Raw genomic sequence first — 22578 nt, 5'->3', positions numbered from 1 at the left:
TTGAGAAAGACTAAGTGGGAGGTGACAGTTGTGGCTGAAGGCATGAAGGGGCTTTATGGTTGAGGCCACTATACGTCCTGTAGACTAAGTAGAATTTTAATAAGTAAGTAGTCATTGAGAGGTGGATTGTTATTTATCAAACACATTGAATGGTAGGATATTTTCAATTCTCAGATTATTTTTGTTTTAACATATCCGTAGCTGTTTAAGTCAAAGAATGGGTAAATGAATCATTATGTACCTTAGAATTAGACTGAGACTATGGATTCAAGGTTGCTAGTGAATGAATTATCTATAGGGCCAACTGCAAGTTTCTTTTGGAATTACTGTGAATTGGCATAGCCCATCAGTGCATCTGAATAGATCGTGCATGACCTAGATTATTGTTACAGCAAATCCCTTGTAGGATGCATAATGTTAGGCTATACACAACTTCAGTGAGCCATAGGACCCTAAGTCACTGAAAACATTTTATATGGTGATTCCTCAGATGTGGCAGGTGATCCAGCCTGTAAAGCTAAAGTAGGTGTATGGCATCCTGAGGCAAACTGTGCCGACTAACCTAAGTTAGACCTGTCTAGCAGGCTAACAATATGTGCGACTTAGCAAAAAGCAGACCATCAAGGCCTGCCATTCTTTGGCAGGTATCTGGGATGTCAGTTACCGGCCTCAGATTTCACTAAAGCATCCGGGAAAGGGAAAGATCCACATGACCATAGCATGGTAGTCCAGGACAAGAGGAAAAGGAAAGATTATGTCTGGGAAAAAACTTTTGACAGTTCCTTCTGCCTTGGGAACTTTATTTCCATGGTCGCTTTGTTAGCTCCATGAAATGACCTCTCCCCGCTTGGTAATTATAAAAGTATATGTGTGCTTCTTTAGAATATATTTACCTATAACCAAGTATCCAGGTATCTCAAAATTTATAGAATAGATCTGTTCCTATAAAATTGACCATTTTGTGACAGTTGTGTATTGAATCTAATTTGCCCTTTGATGTCCACAGTGCGTTATTCTGAAGAAAAAATTGACCTCAAGACAAAACAACTATATTATTCTAATTCTTTAAACAAATTTAAGGATATTTTAAAATTTTAATCAAAAATTTAAAAGAAAAAAAGAACCAATGATTATTTGATTTAGTCAAATAGCTAAAACAGAAAATAGGTGAGTATCATTTTTGCTTCCTCCTATGGTGAGTCAGCATGCAGATGGTAAGCCCAGCAGTTTCAACAGTTTAGATGCATTTTCTCTGCCTTCTTTAAATCACCTCATCTGATTTTACATTCAAGAGAGTCACTTTAGACGTTATCTTTGCACTTATGTTACACTTCTCCATAGACAACTTTGGTTCCATGATTCCTGTTAAATCTCACTAAGAGTTTGGTTAAAGCATCTTTTGATCCAGGAAATTCAAATAAAATAGCTAGTGATGGCAGTGAATTCTCTTCCAGTCAGGGTAGTCATTGAAGTAGATCAGAAAGAGGAAGGCAATGCCAATCTCATTTTTCATATTTAAAAAAATTCACTTTATTAAGTCAATAAAAAATACCAGAATTCAATTTTCTTTTTTACTAATGTCTTTATCCCACAAAATTACCCACACTTCATACCCAGCCCAGGCATTTCATTCTGTTCCCGAGTTGGAACACAGCAGAAGCCAGGATATACAGCCAAGTACAACTGTGTTTATTGCATAAATTTAGACGATCATTTAATGTACACCTAGCAAATTTGATCCTAGCAAATTTCATATGCTGAAGTGCCCTACTTCTAAGGGTACCAACTAGAGATTATCTGAAGGAGATTTCTTATGACATAAGTTGTTGTGCAAGTATGTTAGCAAACAATAAAAATACAGAGTTTCTTTGGCTTCATGTGTGTTAAACAGGCCTATGAGGATGAAAGCAGAAGCATTTCCTTGGAGTCCTTAATGGGATGAGAGCTCAGTGGACAAGCAGTGTACGCTGGTCCATCTCACCAACACTCAGTGGCCAACTGTGAAAGGAGAGTAAAGGGGCAGCAAAGCATCTGAGAGCCGTAGCAAATGGTAAACCAAGTTGTTTATCCTAAGATCATTCAGGACCAGTTTCGCAAGTCCATAAGAAGAATTACAATTCCATAAATGTGTAGCTCTGCTCTGTATGGAGCTAAGGTAGTCTCTAAGCATTTGAAATGCACAGGAGACCAATATAAAAATTTCAGTATTGTAAATGTAGATACAGAAGAGGTGCAATTACTCGAAAAAAATTAAAAACCATCCTAAGCCTTGATGATTTCTGGAAGCAAATCCTACTTTCTATTATCAGCCCATCATATTTACAGCTTTAAGTAAAAATTAATTGTTAATTGTATAAGTGATATATAAAAGAAAGAGCAGAGAATCTACTTAAAGTGATATTCTTAAAATAACATTGAAGGTTTTCACAGTCCAAGCATTTCCCCCAGCCAGAATTTCTAAACTACTACACTATAGTCGCCTTGCGCTACCATTAACAAAATACTATGTACCAGTGGCTTAAACAACAAATATTTATTTTTTCATAATTCTGGAGTCTGGAAGTCTGAGATGAAGGTATCAGCATGGTAGGATTCTGGTGGGACTCTGTTCCTGACTTGCTGACAGATGCCTTCTTGCTGTGTACTCTCCTGGCCTTTCTGGGTACATGCTCTCTTTTTCTCTTCTTATAAGGCCAGCAATCCTTTCAGATTAGGACTCCACCCTCACTTAACCTTAATTACTTCCCAAAAGCCTAGTCCCCAAATAAAGTCACATTAGAGTTTAGGGCTTCAACACATGAATTTTGGGAAAACATCATTCAGTCCATGGCAACTGTACTTGTGACAGTCAAGTTCCTTTCCGTATAAAGGTTAATACATTTTCCCTAGAGATAGCAATAATTGTCTCCTGAAATGAAACTCATATGAATATACCAGATTAATATCTGAGGATTCTAAATGGTCTTTTAATATGCTAAATTCATTACAAGACCCTTTAATCATTGTTACTACCCCTGACACAAATTCCTTACCTAAAGGTGTATATGTACACAGCTTTTATTATTTTCTCTTAAAGAGGCTATTTTTAAAGTTACCACCTTCCCAGTAAACAGCCAAGTTCACGTCATAATCAGCCATAGCAAAAACAGCAATATGGTTCTGCCTTGCATCCTCAAGAGTGTATTGTCAAATAAACATGACTATAAATGTCTGTGAAGCCAATCTTATTTTCATGTTGACTTCTATATAAAATAGTGTCTATGGTACCAGAGAGGGAAAGACAAAACCCTGAGTCTAAATGAAGTGCTTTGGGACAGAAAGTAGGGTGGGTATGCTGGCCAGCCATGGCCGGTGGAGGGTGGGCTCCTCTCATCCTCACAGTGGCCTGCTGGGAGGCGGGGTTTTCCTAACGACTGTGTCGTAACTGTGGACCTTCTCTGCTTCTAGGCTTTAGCACCTTCCTTCAAGACATGAGAATTTCCTCAAAGTCTACCTATCCCTTGACTACATTTTTACCAATTTCAAAAAGATAAACATGAGGTGACGGACGTGATAATTAACTAAATGGAGGAATTCTTTCACAATATGTACATATACATATTCATGTATATATAGCACATCATTACAATGTACACTTTAGATGTCTTTGTCAATTATACCTCAATAAAACTAAAACAAATACAAATTTCATCACTCTAAGACTTTCCAACCCTAAGACAGCATATTCGAGGTGCAAAGCTCAGTGATATCAGACAGTAGTCCTGTCATGTATTGAGGATATCCTAAGCTCGAAACTGCCTTTGCCCTGTGGATTTTTGTTTCATAAAGTTAATTTCCAACTTCACTCATTTTCATAGTTTCAGATCCCACAGGAGAATTTTCCTTAAGAAAGCAGCTGGTGAGTTGGGTCCTCTTTTCAGCTCGTGAAACCTCAGTCGGCATGAACTGAAAGAACAGTAAGAACTCAACAGGTGTTTTCTGAATGCATCCCACCTAACCAGTAGGAGCATGAGAATCACTTATGTGGGAGGAAATGCTGGAGGAAGCATAGATTTCAAACAGCTACAATGGGCTGCAAAAGCACTAAAAGACCCAGCAGTTGGTCCCAGCAGCAGGTGGAAGGGAGGACCCTTCTTTCTTAGATCTGTCACTATTGATATGTGACACTGGACAATGTACTTAATTTTTCTGGCTTCAGTTTCCTTATCTGTGAAGTAGGGTTTAGTATTCCTATCTCACATTTGGTCTGCGTAACTTGCCTAACAAATGTTAGTTTCCTTCCCCATCTTCTATGATGAATATTTGAGTGAGCTGAGTATTGCCTAAGACATCCTATAATATAATATGATGGAATATATGTATTATAATATATAGGCTATATAATAGTATATTTTATCTATATTGTATTACATATTATATATGATATAATATGACCATCCCTATTTTCCAGTATTCTGTGATCCACAGGATATCCCAGAAATAATTCTTATCTATTCTTTTCTTTGTGTTGTTTTGTATAATGCAGACAACTTGAAAGACACCTGGAACCCTGCATGTGACCAAGCTCCACGTGTAGCCACAGCAAAGCAGTAACATTTTTAAGCCTTCCAGGACCAATACAATGCGCTGTCTATATTACTCCTGCTGGCATGGGAATTCCTTCTTTAACTTGAAAGAGAACCCTGCATTCAAAGGGGAAAAGGCACAATAAGGAATGAGCTCCTGGGTTCTGAAGAGCCTATGTTTCAGTAAATTATACCACATGAACCAAAAACAGACATTTTAATGATCCAGTGAATATTTGTGCCTTAGAATAACTAGTGCAAATCCTCTCCTTGAGGCCAAGGGAGCTTGTGAGCAGTAGCACATGGTCACTAACGCCTCAGGTGGGGTCCCAAGCCCCCAGGACAAGCCACAGATAATGTGGGGTCCTGCATGCCACCCCTGGTGGCTCAGAGACACAGACACGTATAATTCCACCAAATGCCATACCCCTCTTTATACCACAGCCTGTTGTCCATTTGATTGGATGTTCGAGAAATGTACATCCCTCAAGGCTGAATGTAAGGCTTGAACTAGCATCCCAGAGAAAAAGAGGTCAGCACTTTGATAAACAGCTCCCACAAAATGGAATTTTAATGAGCAGAAGCAAAACCTGATCTCCTTGCTCAGAAGGCAGATGTCTTTTTTCTTTTCATGTTTTAACATTTCACTGGCTCAACATCTCCCCTTTTATTCTGGTACCCCTTCTTGAAGAACTGAAGAGAGACCATCTGCACTTCCCTGCATTGTTTTCTCACTTAAGATGTTTGGATTTATGTGTTTTAGGAAACTCTTAGCAAAGGTGTGTTGAGGCATCAAGGTGTGTTATTCTGGAATTCTCTTTTAGTGGGTAAATAGACAAATTTTGCCTGACTAATCTAATTTAGCATTGTGATTAGAAACATGTGGCCTTTGGTACGTAAGGCTTGTGCTGTCCTTCATGTTATTGACCCACTGAGATGGGTTAGGGGGAGGAGGGAGGCAGGTAAAAGAAAGCTCTGGGAGATTCCTGAGAGTTAAGGAAGAACCTTTGATGTATGCTCTCATCCACTCTGAGAAAATACACTTGATTTGGACTCCTGTTTCTAAAAAGTAAGGTTTTTGTTTCTGCACAGTGCTTGATTGTTAAAACACAGATTGCAAAGACACAATTTGGGAAACTTTTCTTCCCCTAAATAGATACATGTGGGCACTTCTGGGCACCGTCCCAGGCTCTCCTTGAAGTAGCCGGGAGTCCATATGTGTGTGTGAGCACTATAGCATCACCTCCCGAGTGCAATCAAAGGGAGATATGGCATTTTAATGAGCTCTATCAAAGTGTTATTGTATCCAGAGGCCAAAAAATTTAAGAAACATTTTTTTTCTTCCTAACTCTTTTTATCTGCTGCCAAAACAGAGTAGAAAGATAGGTATTAGAGCCCTATCCTCAGTCTCCAGGCCAAGGTTCTTCCAAGCTTAGCTTATTCCCTCAGCCTCTTTCCATGATGATGGAGATGTGGCTCAGAGCAGCCTCATTTACTCCTGGTGCTCACCCATTGCTCAGGTAGCAGGAACAGTTTTCTCATGCAGCCACTCCTTAGTAACAGCAAGTCCATTTTAGCAGTTATAAAATAACTCAGATCTAATAGCTGGCATGTATTATGCTCAGATTCATGTTCTGCTCTTGTTCTCACAGAATTATGTCCCAACAATGAAAAACCCTGGGTCTGGGAGAAAGTTGAGTGTGTCAAAGACAGCCCTCTGTCATTATAGCTTCTCCATAGTCTAAGACTGAATTAGAAGAACATCACAGATGCATGGTGCATTGGACATGGAGCGCATGCATGCATTTAAATCACGTATATCTTACTTTTTTACTGATGTAATTGTGAAATATGTTCTTTTTGCATTCATAATTAGGGGGTGGAACAGATGGTGAAGGCTTAGTTTAAAATAATCTGTCATTAAAATAACCTAGCCTACTGGTAATTCTTCACTCTAACTGGAGTTAGGTCACAGGAAAAGAGTTAGGGGTGATTTTTTTTTTTCTCTTCTGCTTTGGAATATAGAAGAAAGAACCAGTAATTTCACAGTGGTGATATACATGAGCGTTGTCTCTATAAGGGCACCACAGTAAGGTTTCACTCTGAAATTTGGCTGCAGCGGAAGATGCAGGAAGAAAAGAAAGCAGAGACAAACTACTTTGACAAATACAAATTCATTTAGCACAATGCATTAAACATTAGTATACCTTCCATTATTAAGCTATAGTTAGTTTCATAACCTGCAAGGAAATAACCTCATCGTTTGACAAATACTGTTAGAGGCACTCAGCTTTGGGGGTTAAAGAAACTCTTCCTTACCCTTTATATGTTGCACTTATGTCAGGGGATATAAATTATAATTACAGGCATTATTATTCAGAGGTGTTGTAGCTCCTGACTTCTGTTTCCAAGCCTCGCTTCTGCATGTGTACCTCATGGACTTACTGAAATGTGACAAAGGAAATCTCCTATCAGCCCTATTGTGATGGCTTAGAACTGGTGTTAGTAAGTAATAAGAAAATCGTCTTGATAAATCAGCTACTTGCATGACTTTAAAACGTCTGTTTTACTGTTTCTTCTAAGATTTTGTTCTCCATCTGCTTTGAGGAAAGCAGATAGATTTCAGCATGGCTTTATAATAAATCTTCTTAAGGAGGGACTAGCATTAACATTTATGTAGGTTCTTTTTCATCTTAATCCAACCTTAGTTAATAATCAGAAAATTCTACATACTGAGTAAGAAGATGTAATTAACCCTTTGACCCCAGAATCTTAATTGGCGCCTGTTGAAAACAGTGGGCAGTTTTTTAAAAAAATTAAAAACTAGCCTGCAGTGATTGAAACAGCTTGGTATAGAGTAGCTTTCTTGATTCAAATTTTTAAAAAATTCCACAGAACTTTCAGATCAATCACATTTAATTTCCAGGACTAACTGATTGAATGTTTCTTTCCTACTCCCACCTGTTAAAATTTGAACCACATCAAACCAATATGGATGCTACTCTTGAAACTTTTCTAAGCAGCAAAATACAGCTCCCTATAGACAAGGGTCACCCTGAATGAGAAGGTAAAGGCTTTGTAAAGAGCAACCTTGCCAATCCACTTTAGACCTGGTTTCATAGCCCATTCTTTATTTGCAAGGTAATGTAACCTGAGTTACAGACATCCATTTCACACAATAGATATAATTGATGGAAGTGCTAGATGAGCATAAAAGTGAAAATTTAGCTAACCAATTTTGTTTATCTCTGATAACAAACAACTAATCTGACTAGTTGTTTTCCCCAAATTGGCTGTTATTTTTAATTGAACTGACTGGATGCTTTGTGTCATGTAGATGGAGACTCATTTTAATCTCACCAGGAAATTAGAACATGTGTTGAAGCCTCTGTTTTTGCCAAGGAAAACTGGCCAGTCTTTAGATCGCCGCTGCTTAATAGCGTCAGATGTTTAGCCTCCAGATATTCCTTTCCCCTGCTATGGTGTCCAGACCTCCTCTGGTATTTTAGTAAATACATGAGATATGAACCTAATGTTAAGAATCCATAATACCTTTTAGTGAAACAGTAAAGAATGTATGTTGATGGCAAATAGCACTCAGTGTTTTGGAAGACTTTAAAGAATCCAGTCTAATTCTGATCTTCTAAATGTCAGAAGATATTCCAGGCTATGTTAGACATCTGTGGCATCAGAATCTGCAAATAATCTAATAGTTCTGGAAACAGACCTCCTGGAGAAAATAATTGCCATCCTTCTTGGTCATTCTAGCATGTGTGATATAAGGGAAAGAGCATTGGCTTTGGAGGTAGAAGAGGATTTACTAAGCCTTGGTTGACCAGTTGTCAGGTGCTGGTTGAATAAGACATTGCCCCACTGTTGAGAAATTCAGTCTCCTTGGAAGCTGAGTAAGGCAACCAGGGTCATGCAGTACTTAAACAATAGTAATGGAGTGCAGCAGATTTCATCCTGGCTCTACCACTAGCTAGCTGTATGATCTTGTCCAGCCACTTAGCCTCTCTGTGCCTCAGTTTCCTCACCTGTGAAATGAGGACTTAGACTACAGGTTATCTCTATGCCTGCTCTCAGTCAGCCTTTCCGTTGTCACTTGTTCCCATAGACACTCTTGTGATCGTTCCCTGTGTGTCCTGCTAATCTGACCATGGCATTTTGAGGTTTGAGAAAATGGCTTACACAGGCCATGGCTATTAGGTTGAATGAAAAACATAACCAGGCCCTCTTCTCCATGGGGCAGAGTCATAGTCCTCATGAGTCGTCCTCAGGAGACAGCTTATTTGAGGTGAGAACATGTTGAATGAGAGCCTTTCCAAACTTCTGCAAAAGCAACTTCTCTCCCTTTTGCACTGGTTTAAATAAAGTTCCACTGTGCTGTACTCTTTTAAGTCTGAAAGGTTGATCTCACCTGGTGGGCAGGGGCAGGGTGGGGAGAGTGGCGGTTTTGTCAAAGCTAAGGAGCCCAGTTGTCTTTGGTAATATTTTGTTCCCTGTCCCAATGCTGGTTCTAGGAGGTGCATTATAGAGCAGAGGTGGACAGGTAACCTATTGTGGAAGTGACTTATGAACACTCTTGTGATTCCATTTCCTTCCTACTACTACTGAGAGGATTCTATCATTTGAACAAATCATTCAAAAACAAGCGGTTAACTTTAAGAAATAATAAGCTGCCTCTTAATATAAATATTTTTACTTCAGAAATGCTGTGCAATTAATTTTTTCATTAATATACACATACCAATTAGAGAGTCTGTGTTTTTAGGGGAAGACAGCATAGTTATTGAGACTGTCAGCTTTCTAATCCCAGCTCTACCACTTACCAGGGACAGGCATGTTGCCTAACTTTGCTAAGCCTCAATTTCCTCATATGCAAAATGTAGATAATAATATAATTACCTCAAATGGTACTTGTGAAAATTAAAAGACAATACATGCAAACTGCTGAGCACATATTGCTTAATAAATTTAAGCTATTATTATTGTACTATCTTAGCCAAATGTTTGTTTATCATGTAATTTGCTTTTACATGGAACAATACAATGTGACTTTTGAATTGTTTTTAGGACCCACTAGATCAGAGGAAAAGGTTGGGTGCTAACCACAGTTTCTGAACAGCAGGGCTATAAAAAAAAAAATTAGGAAGCATGGAATTTGCATTTCATATATACATATAAATATATACACACATTTATTCCAGGATGCATAGATACATATATACATATATAGCTCTCCCCCGCCCCCATCAGTATTTTAGGAGACTGAAATTATTGCTGAGATATGAGGCAGTACATTTTTCTAATTAAATATTAGATTCTTCTTCCACATTTTAATATTTAAGAATTATGTCATTGATTCAGCGTTGCCACTTATCTTGTTCCCTCTGTGGGTTTCCTATACTTCCGAATCCACAGCTTCTATAAATACCCCTAATCTTTCAAGGTTCTTTCCCCATGCAGGCAGTTTTTGTACAGTCTGCCTGGTTGAAAATAAATACATAAAGCAAAACAAAAAACATGAGGACAATGGAACATATAAAGTGTACTTGGATTACAAGAATTTGGAACAAATCTATGCTCGGTGTGAGTGGTGCATTGCACTTGGAGTTCTTGATGATTTACACCATTTATCAAAGTGAAAATGTAACCCTTCATTTAAAGAGTGAATGAAGGTTTCAAGAGTTACAAGTGATATGTAATATCCTCCTTCCCCCCTCCCCCATTTTGTTTCCATTTCAGGAGTCATAATAGAAAGTAAAACTAGCACACTAAAACTTTAATACAGAGTTTTGCAAAAAAGGATGACAGCTTGTACAGCCTCAGCCTGTAAATGTTCACCCACAATGTACTGACTTTTCCTACTAGTTCTAACACTTTAGGCACTGAATGGGGAGGGCATAATTCTTTATTAATTAACAAATAATTGATGTCCATTGTGGCTCAAATGGTGATTTTACTTGCTCTTCATATAGGAACCTTTTTCTCTCTCATTTCATTACAATTTCCATTCCTATTCAGCTATTAAATGGAGAATCTTGCTGGTTTAATCTCAGTAACTACTGAATCCCAAAAAATAAAGGCAACATTTTATAAAATCAGCATGACCTAATTTTAAAGATGAATGTAATGTATCTTGATCAAAACGACAAAGATATAAGAAAGTCATTGAAATGAAGGAAAATTTGAAATCTTAACCCAGACTTTTAATTTGTTCATGCAATGCTAAGAGATCTTATAACTTTTGTTAAACACAAAGAGAAAAAGAAGCTCTTTAATTTGATATGTGCTGTCTTGTATCAGATTTCTACTAACTAAAGCTCCATCATACATGTTTATTAACATATATATTTATTTTTTCTGCAGTCCCTGGATGGCTTTGTATTTGCACTAAATCAAGAAGGAAAGTTTTTGTACATTTCCGAAACTGTCTCCATCTACCTAGGCCTCTCACAAGTAAGTAAAACTATTTAGATTCTTGGTGGCAACTGTGAAGGCTCCTTGAGCCTCATGCTTTTCCTTCCTTAGTGGATATTCTGTTTAGCATGAATCACCGAAGTTATTCTTTGATGGCTCTTCCTGACTATTCTCACATAGTCAGTGGAAAAATGGTATGTCAGTTTGGAACGTTCAGAATAAACTTGTGCTCAAAAACTTGAGTCCCCCTCCTCACCACCACCCCCCAAGGATCATTATTAATTTATTGAGAACAGATGAAAGTTTCTTCCTTGGTTGTTTTGAACTTTCAAACCTCTGTGCCCAGTAGGAGAGGGACACACGTATAGCGCCTCCCTTGTGCCCTATTACTGGATGTTTATGGAGTGCCCTGCATCATCCTGGGAGCTGACACAGTGACAGGGAGTCACTTGGAGTCAAGAAATGCTGAAAGAGACCATTAAAATGTGTTGCAGGGACGGTTCCAGCAAGGAAATATTTCACTGCCTTTGCAAATGCTTCTTAATGTTGAAAGACAACTTCATAAACTTATATAGGCTTTTATTATTTGCAATTTCATGACTCACATGTGTCTGTTAGAGGTTAAAAGGAAAGAAAATGAAGGCAGATGGGGCAAGGGGCAAAATCCTAGACGTTAGTTTTCGATATTCCCCTGGAACACAAAGTTTTTACTTCCATTGGATTCCAAGGCACAGCCTGTGTCTAAAGAAGGCCAAAATATCCTGAAGAAAAGTTTGCAATCCAACTAATTATCCAGATGTTTTCTCCATTAAAACGCTGAACATCTGGATATTTGTGCCCATAGAGGCGATTGGCTGAGTTTGACCCTTTTCATCTGGCGGTTTGGCAGAAGGAAAGCGCAGCCTGGGTGGGAGTGATTTTGTGTGTGTGTGTGTGATGATCTGCCAAGTTGGATAATCTACTTCTCATTCAGTTGCCCCTTGGAGCTAAAGATGGAGATAAGATTTGTCTTTTCTTAAGCAGGATCCACCCCAGACTCGTTGCTTCTGAAAGTTGGCACCGCTCTAAGGAGGCCTCTAGTGTGGCTGGAAACTTTTGGCTGTTAGTGAGTTTGTTTGGTAATAGCTAAATCAAGAAAGACATTAGGAAATAATAAAGAGAGATATTTGGCATTTGAGGAAGGCTGGGGAGGAGGAGAAACACTGCCAAATTTGATTATTTACTGTTGAGAGTCCAAGCAAGGGTCCATTAACTCTTCCTTGAAGAGCATGCGAGCTATTCGCTATGGTGTATAGATAGTAATTCTATTTTATGTGGACTTCAACAAACCAAATGATAGAAACTGAGCTATTGTTAACTCAGTATTCTTGCATCTCATTGAAAGCTCTGGGTTTGTAATTGCCTTTAATAGAATTTAAGCCTTGTCTTAATCTGTCTGAGACCTAGAATTGGGAATCTCCAATTTTGAAATTAGTGTGCCGCCATGATAATGCCGTATAAAACCAGGAACGCCACTGTTTGTTGTTCTGCAATGCCCATATTCATCTGTTTTATGCAGACTACCCAACAAAGTTTAATCAGCCAGTGAAGAAGAAGGATGAATAATTAGTTTAAGCAGGTAAATGCTAATTAGGGAACTCCTGAAAAGCATCCATTATATACTAGCTCAAAACACATTTTACAGCCCTGGTTAGTGGTGTAATCCAAATTCTGTCAAGGCAACTGCATTTTCTGTAATTGAGATGTGTATGTTTGCTTTGCATAACAGATGGCTCTGTATGCTTAGACTGATAGCTAGGAAAATAATAATTGCATTATTCTGGCCAAAAGAATATTAGCTCTTGGGTTTTGGCCATTTCAGTCAGTCCTCCTGCCAGCACAGCATATGCACATATATGGATTGGATTTTCAAGGAAATTGATGCATCTGGAATTGTGTGGCCATCTGAAATATCATCTGTTCAAGAAAAATTTGGCTTTAACCCTGTGCTGGTTTCTCCTTAAAAGCAGTTGATTTCATTGCTTCTCCACCATAACATTAAGTCAATCTTGTCCTAAAATCTGAGTAAGACCATCAAGGTTTCTGCAGAACAGAGTTGGTGCGTAGACATGGCACAGTAGCCGGTAACTCCCAGGCAACCCCTCCCTGCTTGTATGTGATGGGTTTTAAAATGCATATGTCTAGTCAACATCTGGACTTCCTCCGGGCAGATGCTGGCCTGGTGTGCTGATGCCCTCAGTGTGGGTGTGTCCAGTGTTGCCAGAAACAGTCAAGTATGCTGGACGAGGCTCTGAGGGATCAGACGGAGGTCATTCTTTGGAGGCTTTAGGCAGCTGAAATGATGAAGGGTAGTCATCAGAAAGTGAGTGAGTTTTGCATGTATCACTGTATGTGTTTACAGTTCAGAACTAAAGTTTAAGAATAGTTCTTAGTTAACATGAAAAGAAGCTGTTAAGAGCATGATATGCTTTTAAATGACCAAAGGATGAGAGGGAAAAAGGGTATGCTAAAACTTTGGGAAGGGATTTCCAACCCAGTTAACGTTCTAAGTCCTTATTGGGTAATTAGGGTTCCTGAGACAACCTTTCCCAAGTTCCTGCAATGACATCTTCAGGTGTGGGAATGTGGGGTGCTTATGGTGACATATAATTTAAAATATACTCAAAGTAATTCATTAATTACTTAATCTTTTACATACACATCCTTAATTAAATTCAAACCAAATGCTCTACTTTTCTCCTAAAACTTGGCTTAGTGGTTATTCCTTCAAATTCTAGACAATCAGGGGAACAAATAAAGTTATGGTTCCTCCTTTCCTTTTAAAATAGTTTCATGAAATACAGACAACATGGAACGGTATCACCAAAGGCTTTGACTGAAATAATTGAGGAATATTGTCAGCACGGCAGTGTGTTAGAGTACAGTTCTGTCTGCACGTTTAACTCTCAAGATAGTCATTCCTCAGTTTTATTTTCTTCCAACATGTAAATAAATATGGTGGATTTAAAATGGCTTATGTTCAAGAAAGAATTAGTATTCTTTTATGGCTCATGAGAAAACTAAGTAGAGAAACTTCTACTGAGCTCTGTTGTGTAGCAGGAATATAGAGATGGCCAGAGAGGATTTTTCCTGTACACTCCACTGAGTGCAGCAACTCCTGGTGCCCGGGGGTGTGTGTGTGTGGGGTGTGTGTGTGTGTGTGTGTGTGTGTGTGTGTGTGTGTGTGTCTGCACACGCCAATTCTTTTCTTTAAAGTATTTTCATATTGTCATGATGATGGGAATGAAGGATCCATGATGATGTCTGAACGTCTTCAGCAGCCCTTTGACTTTGCCAGAGATACATATTTAACCTAACATCCAAGATGTTTCAGGTTGTAGAATTATGTACTGTTGATTTGCTTCCCTCAGTAAAATGATTTCCAGTGACTCACCATGAGGCCTTATCTTAAAGGAAGGCCCCTAAATGTCGATGCTGAGTTCGGTTTACATGGAGATTAAATGATTTCTTATACCTGGTTATGGCCTTCATAGCTGTTAAGCACAACTCTGCTCTCTAGCTGTAATGGAACAGGCAGGAGTGAAAATGAGGGAAGAAAACAGTAGATATTCTAACACTGAAAATGTAGCAATGATATGTACCCAGCTTTAATGAAATCTCTTTCAACTTAGAAGAGGCTTAATCACCAAGAACCCAAAAGAGACTTTATATGGTAAATAAAAAGCATTTCTAGTTTGATATACGATTTAAAGCAGCTTAGAGAAATATTTGTTGGCCTATATCCTCCTCTTCCTACAAAGGAAATAGCTTACATAAACATAAACAATGGAAAAAATAATAGCACAATAAAACTAGTGTATAAGGAAAAAGGATATAGGTAGGTAATCTTTCACTACAGAATAGGAAAACACAATAGAGGCTATCAAGAAGGGATATAAATGGTCTAATAAAGCTTCAAATTTAGCTATGAGTGTCCTGTTAGCCAAAGCAAGAAAGGCAATATAGCTAACCATCAAAAATAAGGAAGCATCACTTCTTAAGGAAAGAGAAGTTTTCTGGACCAAAAAGAGAAAAATAAATCTCAAATACAATTTTGGTAGGGGATAATATGTGGATTATATGTATTGATTTGCTTCCATTGGAGTCCACATTTAAAGCAAAGCTATAATGACCTGTATAACAAACACATACATATTGCAAATCTCATAGGCAGGCAGAAGACTCCCCTCACCCCTCAGCTGTTGGTGTGCCAAAGATTATTTTGAGAGTTATGTTCTGGCATCTAAGACTTAAAATAACATTGACTAGTTTGATGGTTTCTGTGCTTCTAAATCAGCTTTCACTATTCCACACACAAATTCTGCATTTTCTTTTAAATACTGATCATAAATTTAACATTATAGCTGCCAGAGACAGAGGACATGGGTCTTAGTTAACGAGAGGATAAAAAATAAGACTCATAGCCCTGAAAACATTTTTTCTTGAAAGTAAAGTTAGAGATGATGATTCTGATGTACCCCTAGGCCAGCAAAATGTTTTCAAGTTAACAGAGAGCCCTCTTTAAAAATATGCAGAGAAAAGGGAAACTTTGTGCACTGTTGGTGAGAATGCAGATGGGTGCAGCCAGAATGGAAAGCAGTATGGAGAAACCTCAAAAAATTAAAAATGGAACTGCATTATGACCCAGCAATTCCACTTCTGGAAATATATGCAAAGAAACCCAAAACTAATTTGAAAGAATATAAGCACTGCTATGTTCATTGCAATGTTATTTACAATACCTAAGATTGGGAAGCAGCCCAAGTGCCCATCAGTAGATGAATGGATTAAAAACAAAAAAAGAAAGAAAGAAAACCTGTGGTACATTTACACAACGGAATACTACTTGGCCATAAGAAAGAATAAAGTTTTACCCTTTGCAACAGCATGGAGAGACCTGGAGAACATCATGCTACTTGAAACAAGCCAGTCAGAGAAAGGCAAGTATGATATGATTTCACTCATATGTGGAACCTAATGAAAAAAAACTAACAAGATAGAAGCAGACTCATAGAGAACAGACTGACAGCCATCAGAGGGGAGAGGAATTGTGGAAATAAGCCAAAAGGGGCGGGGGGAGCAGTGCAAAATGAAAAAAAAGGGGGGGGTAATTAGATCAAACTGGGAAATTAACAGATTTTTCCCATTGTGATACCGTTAGGTATACCCTGCAGCCAGTGAAGCCCTCTCTTGAATTACACTCAGCTTGCCTATGAGTCACTTCCGGTCTCTTCTTAAATCCGCGTCATGGTAAAAGATACTTTCTTGCTGTTGTAAGCCAGCCAAAAGGTAACTGCAGACCAGGTTACAAATTAGCTTGATTCAAGGCTGCTTGCTGAAAGGGAAAGGGGCAGGGTGGCTGCAGATATAAAAGCTAATAGAGGTGAAGGTGAAAAGGGTAAATGGTTGTTTTAAATTTGGTCTTTTTTTTAAGCCATGCAGATATATTTACCATAAACTCCTTTCCCATCCTGTTGTTCATCTCCATATTTTAGATTTCTCTGCATTTGTTATATAGAATGACAAATAAAATTATAGCTACAGCATACAAGTACAAGGTCAAATAAATGACAGAGCTTAGTCTATTTGTGAAGCTATTCTGTAAGGGAACTATGGTGCCAAATGTGGTTTATTTGAATAATAAAGAAGAATTAGATTCCCCTGATAACTTGGCTGAGGGCCAATAAATCAGTGGAGGTTAAAGATGCTTTGCAACTGCCATGTCTTTCTTTTGCTTTTCCAAAGTGCAGCCCTCAACTCTTCTTCTCTCTGTTTTTCAATGCAAATCAAGTTGAGGTTAGTGTGTGGTTAATTCTCTCACTTCCATGACTGTAAAACATATGTATATTTCCTTAGTGAGGGGGGGGGGGGAGCAGACATTTGCTTTCCATACAAGTTATTGCTCTTGTCTGGCATCATCACATCCTAAATAAGTACAATATAAAGGCAAAAAGAAAGGGATGTTCCTAACACAGCAGAGGGTTTAAATAATGGAGCCAAGTGTCAGCATTTTTTTCAGTTGTTGTTTTAAATACTCGTGACACCAGGATAACTAGGTTCCTTCAATAAATAAACACATGTAGCTCTCAAATATTGCTATGCACCCCCCCCCCCCTTTAAAGGCTTTTGAGTAGGCATACCTTACTTTTTTAAAAAAGAAAATATATCATTATCTGCTTATATGTTTGTTTTTTTCTCCCTGGCTACTCCCCATTTCTCTCCTGTACTAATCATAAAAAGTTCATCACTTCTGGGCATAACAAAGAAAAATGCCCTTTTGAATGTGGAAGCTCTGAGGGTTTAGAGACTATCGAGAAAATATAAGTATCAGAATAATTCAGAAACAGCACAAGGCACAGTGGCACATTATCAATTTACAACATTTAAATTGATAAATGCTTGGTGGCGAAGGCCTACAAGGGCACTTTGAAAAGCAAATAGCGACCTGGTGAAGAAATTGATCCCTCCCCCCCCCCGAAAATGACTGCATGATGCATCATTTGACTGCATGCTGTCCGAGTGCTTGACAGAGATAATCTTAGCAATCCCACGGGTGACCTTATCGTTCTCACCAGGGCAACTTTGTCTACGTTCTGACTTTGTGCATGTCAAGGTTCCTCCCAGCAGGATCCTTGGGGGAGAAAGTTCCTCTGTTCGATCCAGATATTGACCTGCTCACTCTCCCCGCCTTTCCCTTCCACCCCACCCTTGCAAATAGGCGAACACGCCTCTTTATTTCATCCATAATTATGAATGAGCCAGGCAGAAGAACACCACAGCTCTGCGCTCTGTGTCTTTGTTGAAGCCCTTATTACCTTTTAGTTCACATAGTTCCAGGTGATAACCTGCATTAGCAGGAATCTTTTGATCAGGAAAAGTAGAAAAATTCCAGAATGTTCTCCTAGAGTGCTTTCCCATCTTCAGCAAAATGGAAAAAGCTAATCAGTTTCTTTCTTCCTTGTACTTGCAAGGTTTTTCTTTTTCTTTCCTCCCCTGCAATCTTCACACAGAAAGCTTCTAAAACTGCTTTAATCCATGCACTTTAGTTTCTGAGACTGTTGTTCCTTCACCATCCAGTGATACTAGATGTTTCTCATATAACTTTAAAATTATGTAATACTGACATAAGGCCCAAATAGCAAGTCACCCTCTGCCATCGGGCTTTGCATCCCGGGGGCAGCCTCTGTTGCAGAGATCTGAGGCAATCTGGCAGGCTTCGTCAGCACCACTGGTGTTTAGAAGACATTTTTCTGCTGGAGAGAAATAATTAACCATTTCTTTATGCTTAAATTTTTCCTGTTCATATATATGGATGTGTGTGCGTGCCTGTCTTTTTATCAGTCATCTCTGCCTGCACACAGCTTGTCGTGGATAATTACAATTCTTGATTAGCCACTTCTTGAAAGCAGCAAATACCCTGCCTGGTGTGGCACCCTGAAGCTCCAGTCCCCACTGGCTTTGACACCCTCAGTTCACCATATTCAACCCCTTTTACCTCCTTCTTTCATCCACAACATTAATTCTGTGTGAACAAGACGTGCTTCCTTGCTTTTGACAAGATTTGCTGCAGTCTCATGCGACAAAAACCCAACACTCATTCCAGATTCAGAAAGTAGGATTTATAACAGCATTTTAATTTAATGTTGGATGTCGAACATATAAAGAGATCACAGTAGTACTAGAGCTGAAAATTGATGCCTTTTTTATTAGTGTCCTCTCAGAAGTGGGTGAGACGCTGTTTGTGCAATGGAGCACAGAGCAGCACAGTCAGATGAATGAGGATCTGCTATCTGCAAGGAATCATATTTCAAGCCACTGTCGGCCTCTATTGATGTGCTTAGAGTTGAAAGGTTATGCTAGTAAATGCCATCCGAATTTCCAGCATTAGAAATCGGGAGAATAATCTGCCGGCTGTCACTTGATGCTCAGCCTAAATGCACTGCACAAGGCTGTTTTACTTATTTTAACTCCAAATTAATTTCTGATTACTGGTGTATTTCTTTCTCTTCCATGTTTTCATCAGTCCCCAGGTGGGACTGGTTTTCAACAGGCCTTTCAGAGTAAACTAAAATCTCTGAAAGAAAACAAAAGAAGTGTGCGCCATTATACGTGAGCATTATATTCTTCTTATTTATTTCTTTGTACGTATTTTACCCGGCACTGAGGCTAAAACACACAAAGTCTGTGTGCAAAGGGACTTTTCTAGTTACACGGAACACAGATCACAAGACAATAAAAGATAGGCTCACCAATTTCAAACATATAATTTAAAGACCTTTCACATCGCTCCTTAATTTCTAGGGTTAATATGATCATGAGAAAAAAAGGAAATGGAGTGTCTACTTTGTATGGGATCAGGAAATCTAAAGTCAGAAAAAAATACTTTTTGAGGAAGTAGCTTATTTGATTTGTGTGAATAAAATGGTATTTTTATATTCATTTTTGAAGTGAGCACTGAGCAAAAGTAAGATGGAGAAGAAAATTTAGTCATCATTCTAAGTCTGTAATTTATTCATTTTTAAATAATGAAACGGTGTTTTTTGAATTAACCCATGTATTATTCATACAGGCATTGGCAATGTAATGTCCCTGGTTTTCTGGAATGCAATGTACATTTCTTTGCCTGACAAGCAGTATTTTCTATATGGTATTAATTTAATGGCTTATTTTATTATGCAAAGTTGGAAAGTAAGATAATTTCTGTCTATAATGTGGTGCTTATACAGGCAACATATGCAAAATAATACCTTTACACTTGAGCCAGCTAGCCTTCCTCAGTTAGCCTGGACCCTATCAGAGTGATGAGCGAATGCAAACCACTCATATGAAGAATAAGAAATAACTTGACCTCCTGGGAAGGAGGTCATAAAATCATTAAATTCATGTGAAATCCAAATTTCATTTCTACACACACACACATTCAATCTATATTGGGTTTTAGCTCTTACATGAGAAGACATGGTTTTCAAGTCAGGAGTAACATGGCAATAATTTCAGCTGGAATATAATAAGGAAATTGACTTCAGTTTTTTGCATAAGTTCTAGAAGTAGGCTGATAACCTGAAAATCAATGCTGGTTTGAGATAGCAAATGCCCTGTGGCTTTTTATCCTTCTTATTCCCTCTGTCCACTTTGGATGACAGTCCAAAGATACAATCTCTTTTTCCCAAATAGTCATCTTTAGAGAGACGAATAGTCTTTGTTCCAGTGATGTAGATGTACATGCCTATATGCATGTGTAAATATATAAATTGGTTTCTTTATCAATTTTTTGTACCTACTGCATTTTTGTTTACTGGTATAAATAACTTCCAAAATGATTCACTAAAACAACAAATTAGGTTTCCTTTGGGCATGTCCTCTCCCTTCTAGCCTCCTACAATTGCAAATGTACCAGATTCAATAATAAAACAAAAACTTCCTCTGATGCCGTTAATTTTTAATGTGCTGGCAGATTGAATCTATTACTTTCAATAACTATGCCAACTTTTTGAAAGCAAGAGAATGTATGCGGAAAGAAGATTCCCCTGGGAAGGAAATGGTGGTTTGAGATTGAATGCGTACAGGACAAGTTAAGGCCCTTAGCAGAGGTGACAAAAGAACACCTCTGTGTGCCAAGTGTGGCATTTGGTGGATCTCAGAAGTATGTTAGTTACAGAGCATTTGTATGTCAGAGAATCATAGGTGCCACTTAGCTCTTCTTCTAGGTTTTGGTGAAGCAAGCTTTGTGCAGCCATCTCCCTTTGGGCCTCTCTCCTCCAAAGAAGCATTATTTTAGAACCACAGGCAATCCCTTTTAGCAATGTTTTGCCAGGGAAACAATAGAAAATTGCTTCTCAATCTCAATCAGGAAAGAGCTAAGTCTGTGAGGAGCATACACACAGGAGATGGCTTTATGAACTCTGAGTTTTATTATCATTCTATAATTTGCCTTGCCTTTCAAGTGTCTGTTCCAACTGTACTTTATGAGATGCTTAGATCTGGTTAACAAATCCCTAATTGTTCAACTTGATACTTTTTGGAGCTTAAAACACATTTGCACAAAATATGTACTTGTCTATATATAGGGGAGATGGTGAGAAATGATTCCAGAGCAGGAGTGGTAGCAGTAAATAGGATCTGGACCTTTCCCTGGAAATGTATAGGTTTGCTTTGTTGTAAGAAGTGTTAAGGCTAGCAAAATTGCAAAATGACTAAATAAAGGTTACTTATGTTATGAAGTGTTCCTTTAAGTGGTGAGTTCATTTCTTGCTTTTAAATAGATTCCTTATCTACTTGACAAAATCAAAAGGGGGTGAAGGAAAGGGAGAGGCACAAAAATTGAAGTGTTCAGAAACATTCCATTTTAATTTCAATCAGAAATGACAATGTGGAAATTGAGGTTCTGTTGGCAGACAACTTTGTTTTACGAGCAAGCAGGACTTACCGCTCCTAGTAAGCATGGGGAGCTCCTCAGCCTCAGTCACCAACTGTGGTGGGAATGTTGTTTGCAACCTGGTCATCTGGCTGAGGGACGCACATGCGCAGGCTGTTAGTCCAGGATCACTTCACACTGCTGTGCAGCAGAGTCTGGCGTGCTTATGAGGTCCCGTCTGCATATCCGTGTCAATTACAGAAGTCCGCACATCCCTCAGGACAAAACATAAAAATTCGAGGAGAATAAGAGGTGAGACTGGGAACTAATCCCCTGAAATTGGGGAAAAAAAAGAAAAAAAAAACATAATTTTTCCAGTTCATTAATTAAAATTGACATCACGGGGTTTTCAAAGACCAAGAAAGGACGGTGCCATTTCACTACATTTCAAAACCTTTTCACTTGAGCAGACAAGTAAATCATGCAATTACTGGAACTCATTCAGCTCTTTAGTAAAAACACAGGCCTGTAACCTGGGTGTAACATACTACATGGAAATGAGAAGAGTTAAACTGAAGATGTTTCTAAAATGTCACAACTGCTCCGTGACACTGGATGATATGTTTATCCATTCATTATCACTGAGAACACCTGGGGCGGTACTCAGGAAATCAGATAGTGCCTTTTAAAATAATTATAAAAGAAGCATAGATTAGCAAGCTGAGGGGAAAATAGACAATCCTGAATCACGATGTTACTAATTTTGATCTGTTTGGGGGCATCAGCTTCCAAGTCACAACAGTGTAATAACTGACTGCAACTGTCAGCAGCGCTGAGGAGACAGGGTGCCAAGTGTGACTATTTCTCAAAAAGCAAATGTTTTCCTGGAGCTGAAATCCAAGCACTCGTTTTCTGTTTGTAAAATTAAGACACTGCACGGGCGGTGTGTCTTTTGTTGGTTTCTGGTTTGATGCTTTTGTCTATTAGACATTCTGTCTTGGGAGAAGCAAAAGAAAGCGCTCTGAACTGGGATCCAGGAGACCTGGTTCCGCTCTTCCCTCTGCGATGAATCAGGCCGGTGACCTTCAAGAAGCCTGGATCTTAATTTTTCTTGAGTGTGAAATGAAGGGGCGATTTCTCAGGCTCCTTCTTCTTTAAAAATGTGCGCTCTCTGAAATTCATTCCGCACCGGACATT

The 22578-nt window shown here is 38.6% G+C and overlaps 1 protein-coding gene across 2 annotated transcripts in view; it reads left to right on the top strand.

Moving 5' to 3' along the window:
• NPAS3 (neuronal PAS domain protein 3) overlaps window positions 1-22578 on the top strand; it is an 893587-nt gene that overhangs the window by 628488 nt on the left and 242521 nt on the right. For both annotated transcript variants that reach the window (XM_090271856.1, XM_090271857.1), the window contains one exon: window positions 10938-11027. In XM_090271856.1, coding sequence (XP_090127982.1) covers window positions 10938-11027 — 90 coding nt within the window. The remainder of the gene's footprint in view (window positions 1-10937; window positions 11028-22578) is intronic.

This window comes from Furipterus horrens, unplaced genomic scaffold (genome assembly GCF_987537825.1).
Source record: "Furipterus horrens unplaced genomic scaffold, mFurHor1.1.pri manual_scaffold_3, whole genome shotgun sequence".
Taxonomy (NCBI): domain Eukaryota; kingdom Metazoa; phylum Chordata; class Mammalia; order Chiroptera; family Furipteridae; genus Furipterus; species Furipterus horrens.
Note: the sequence above shows the minus strand (reverse complement) of the source record. Positions and strands in the feature narration are given on the sequence as shown.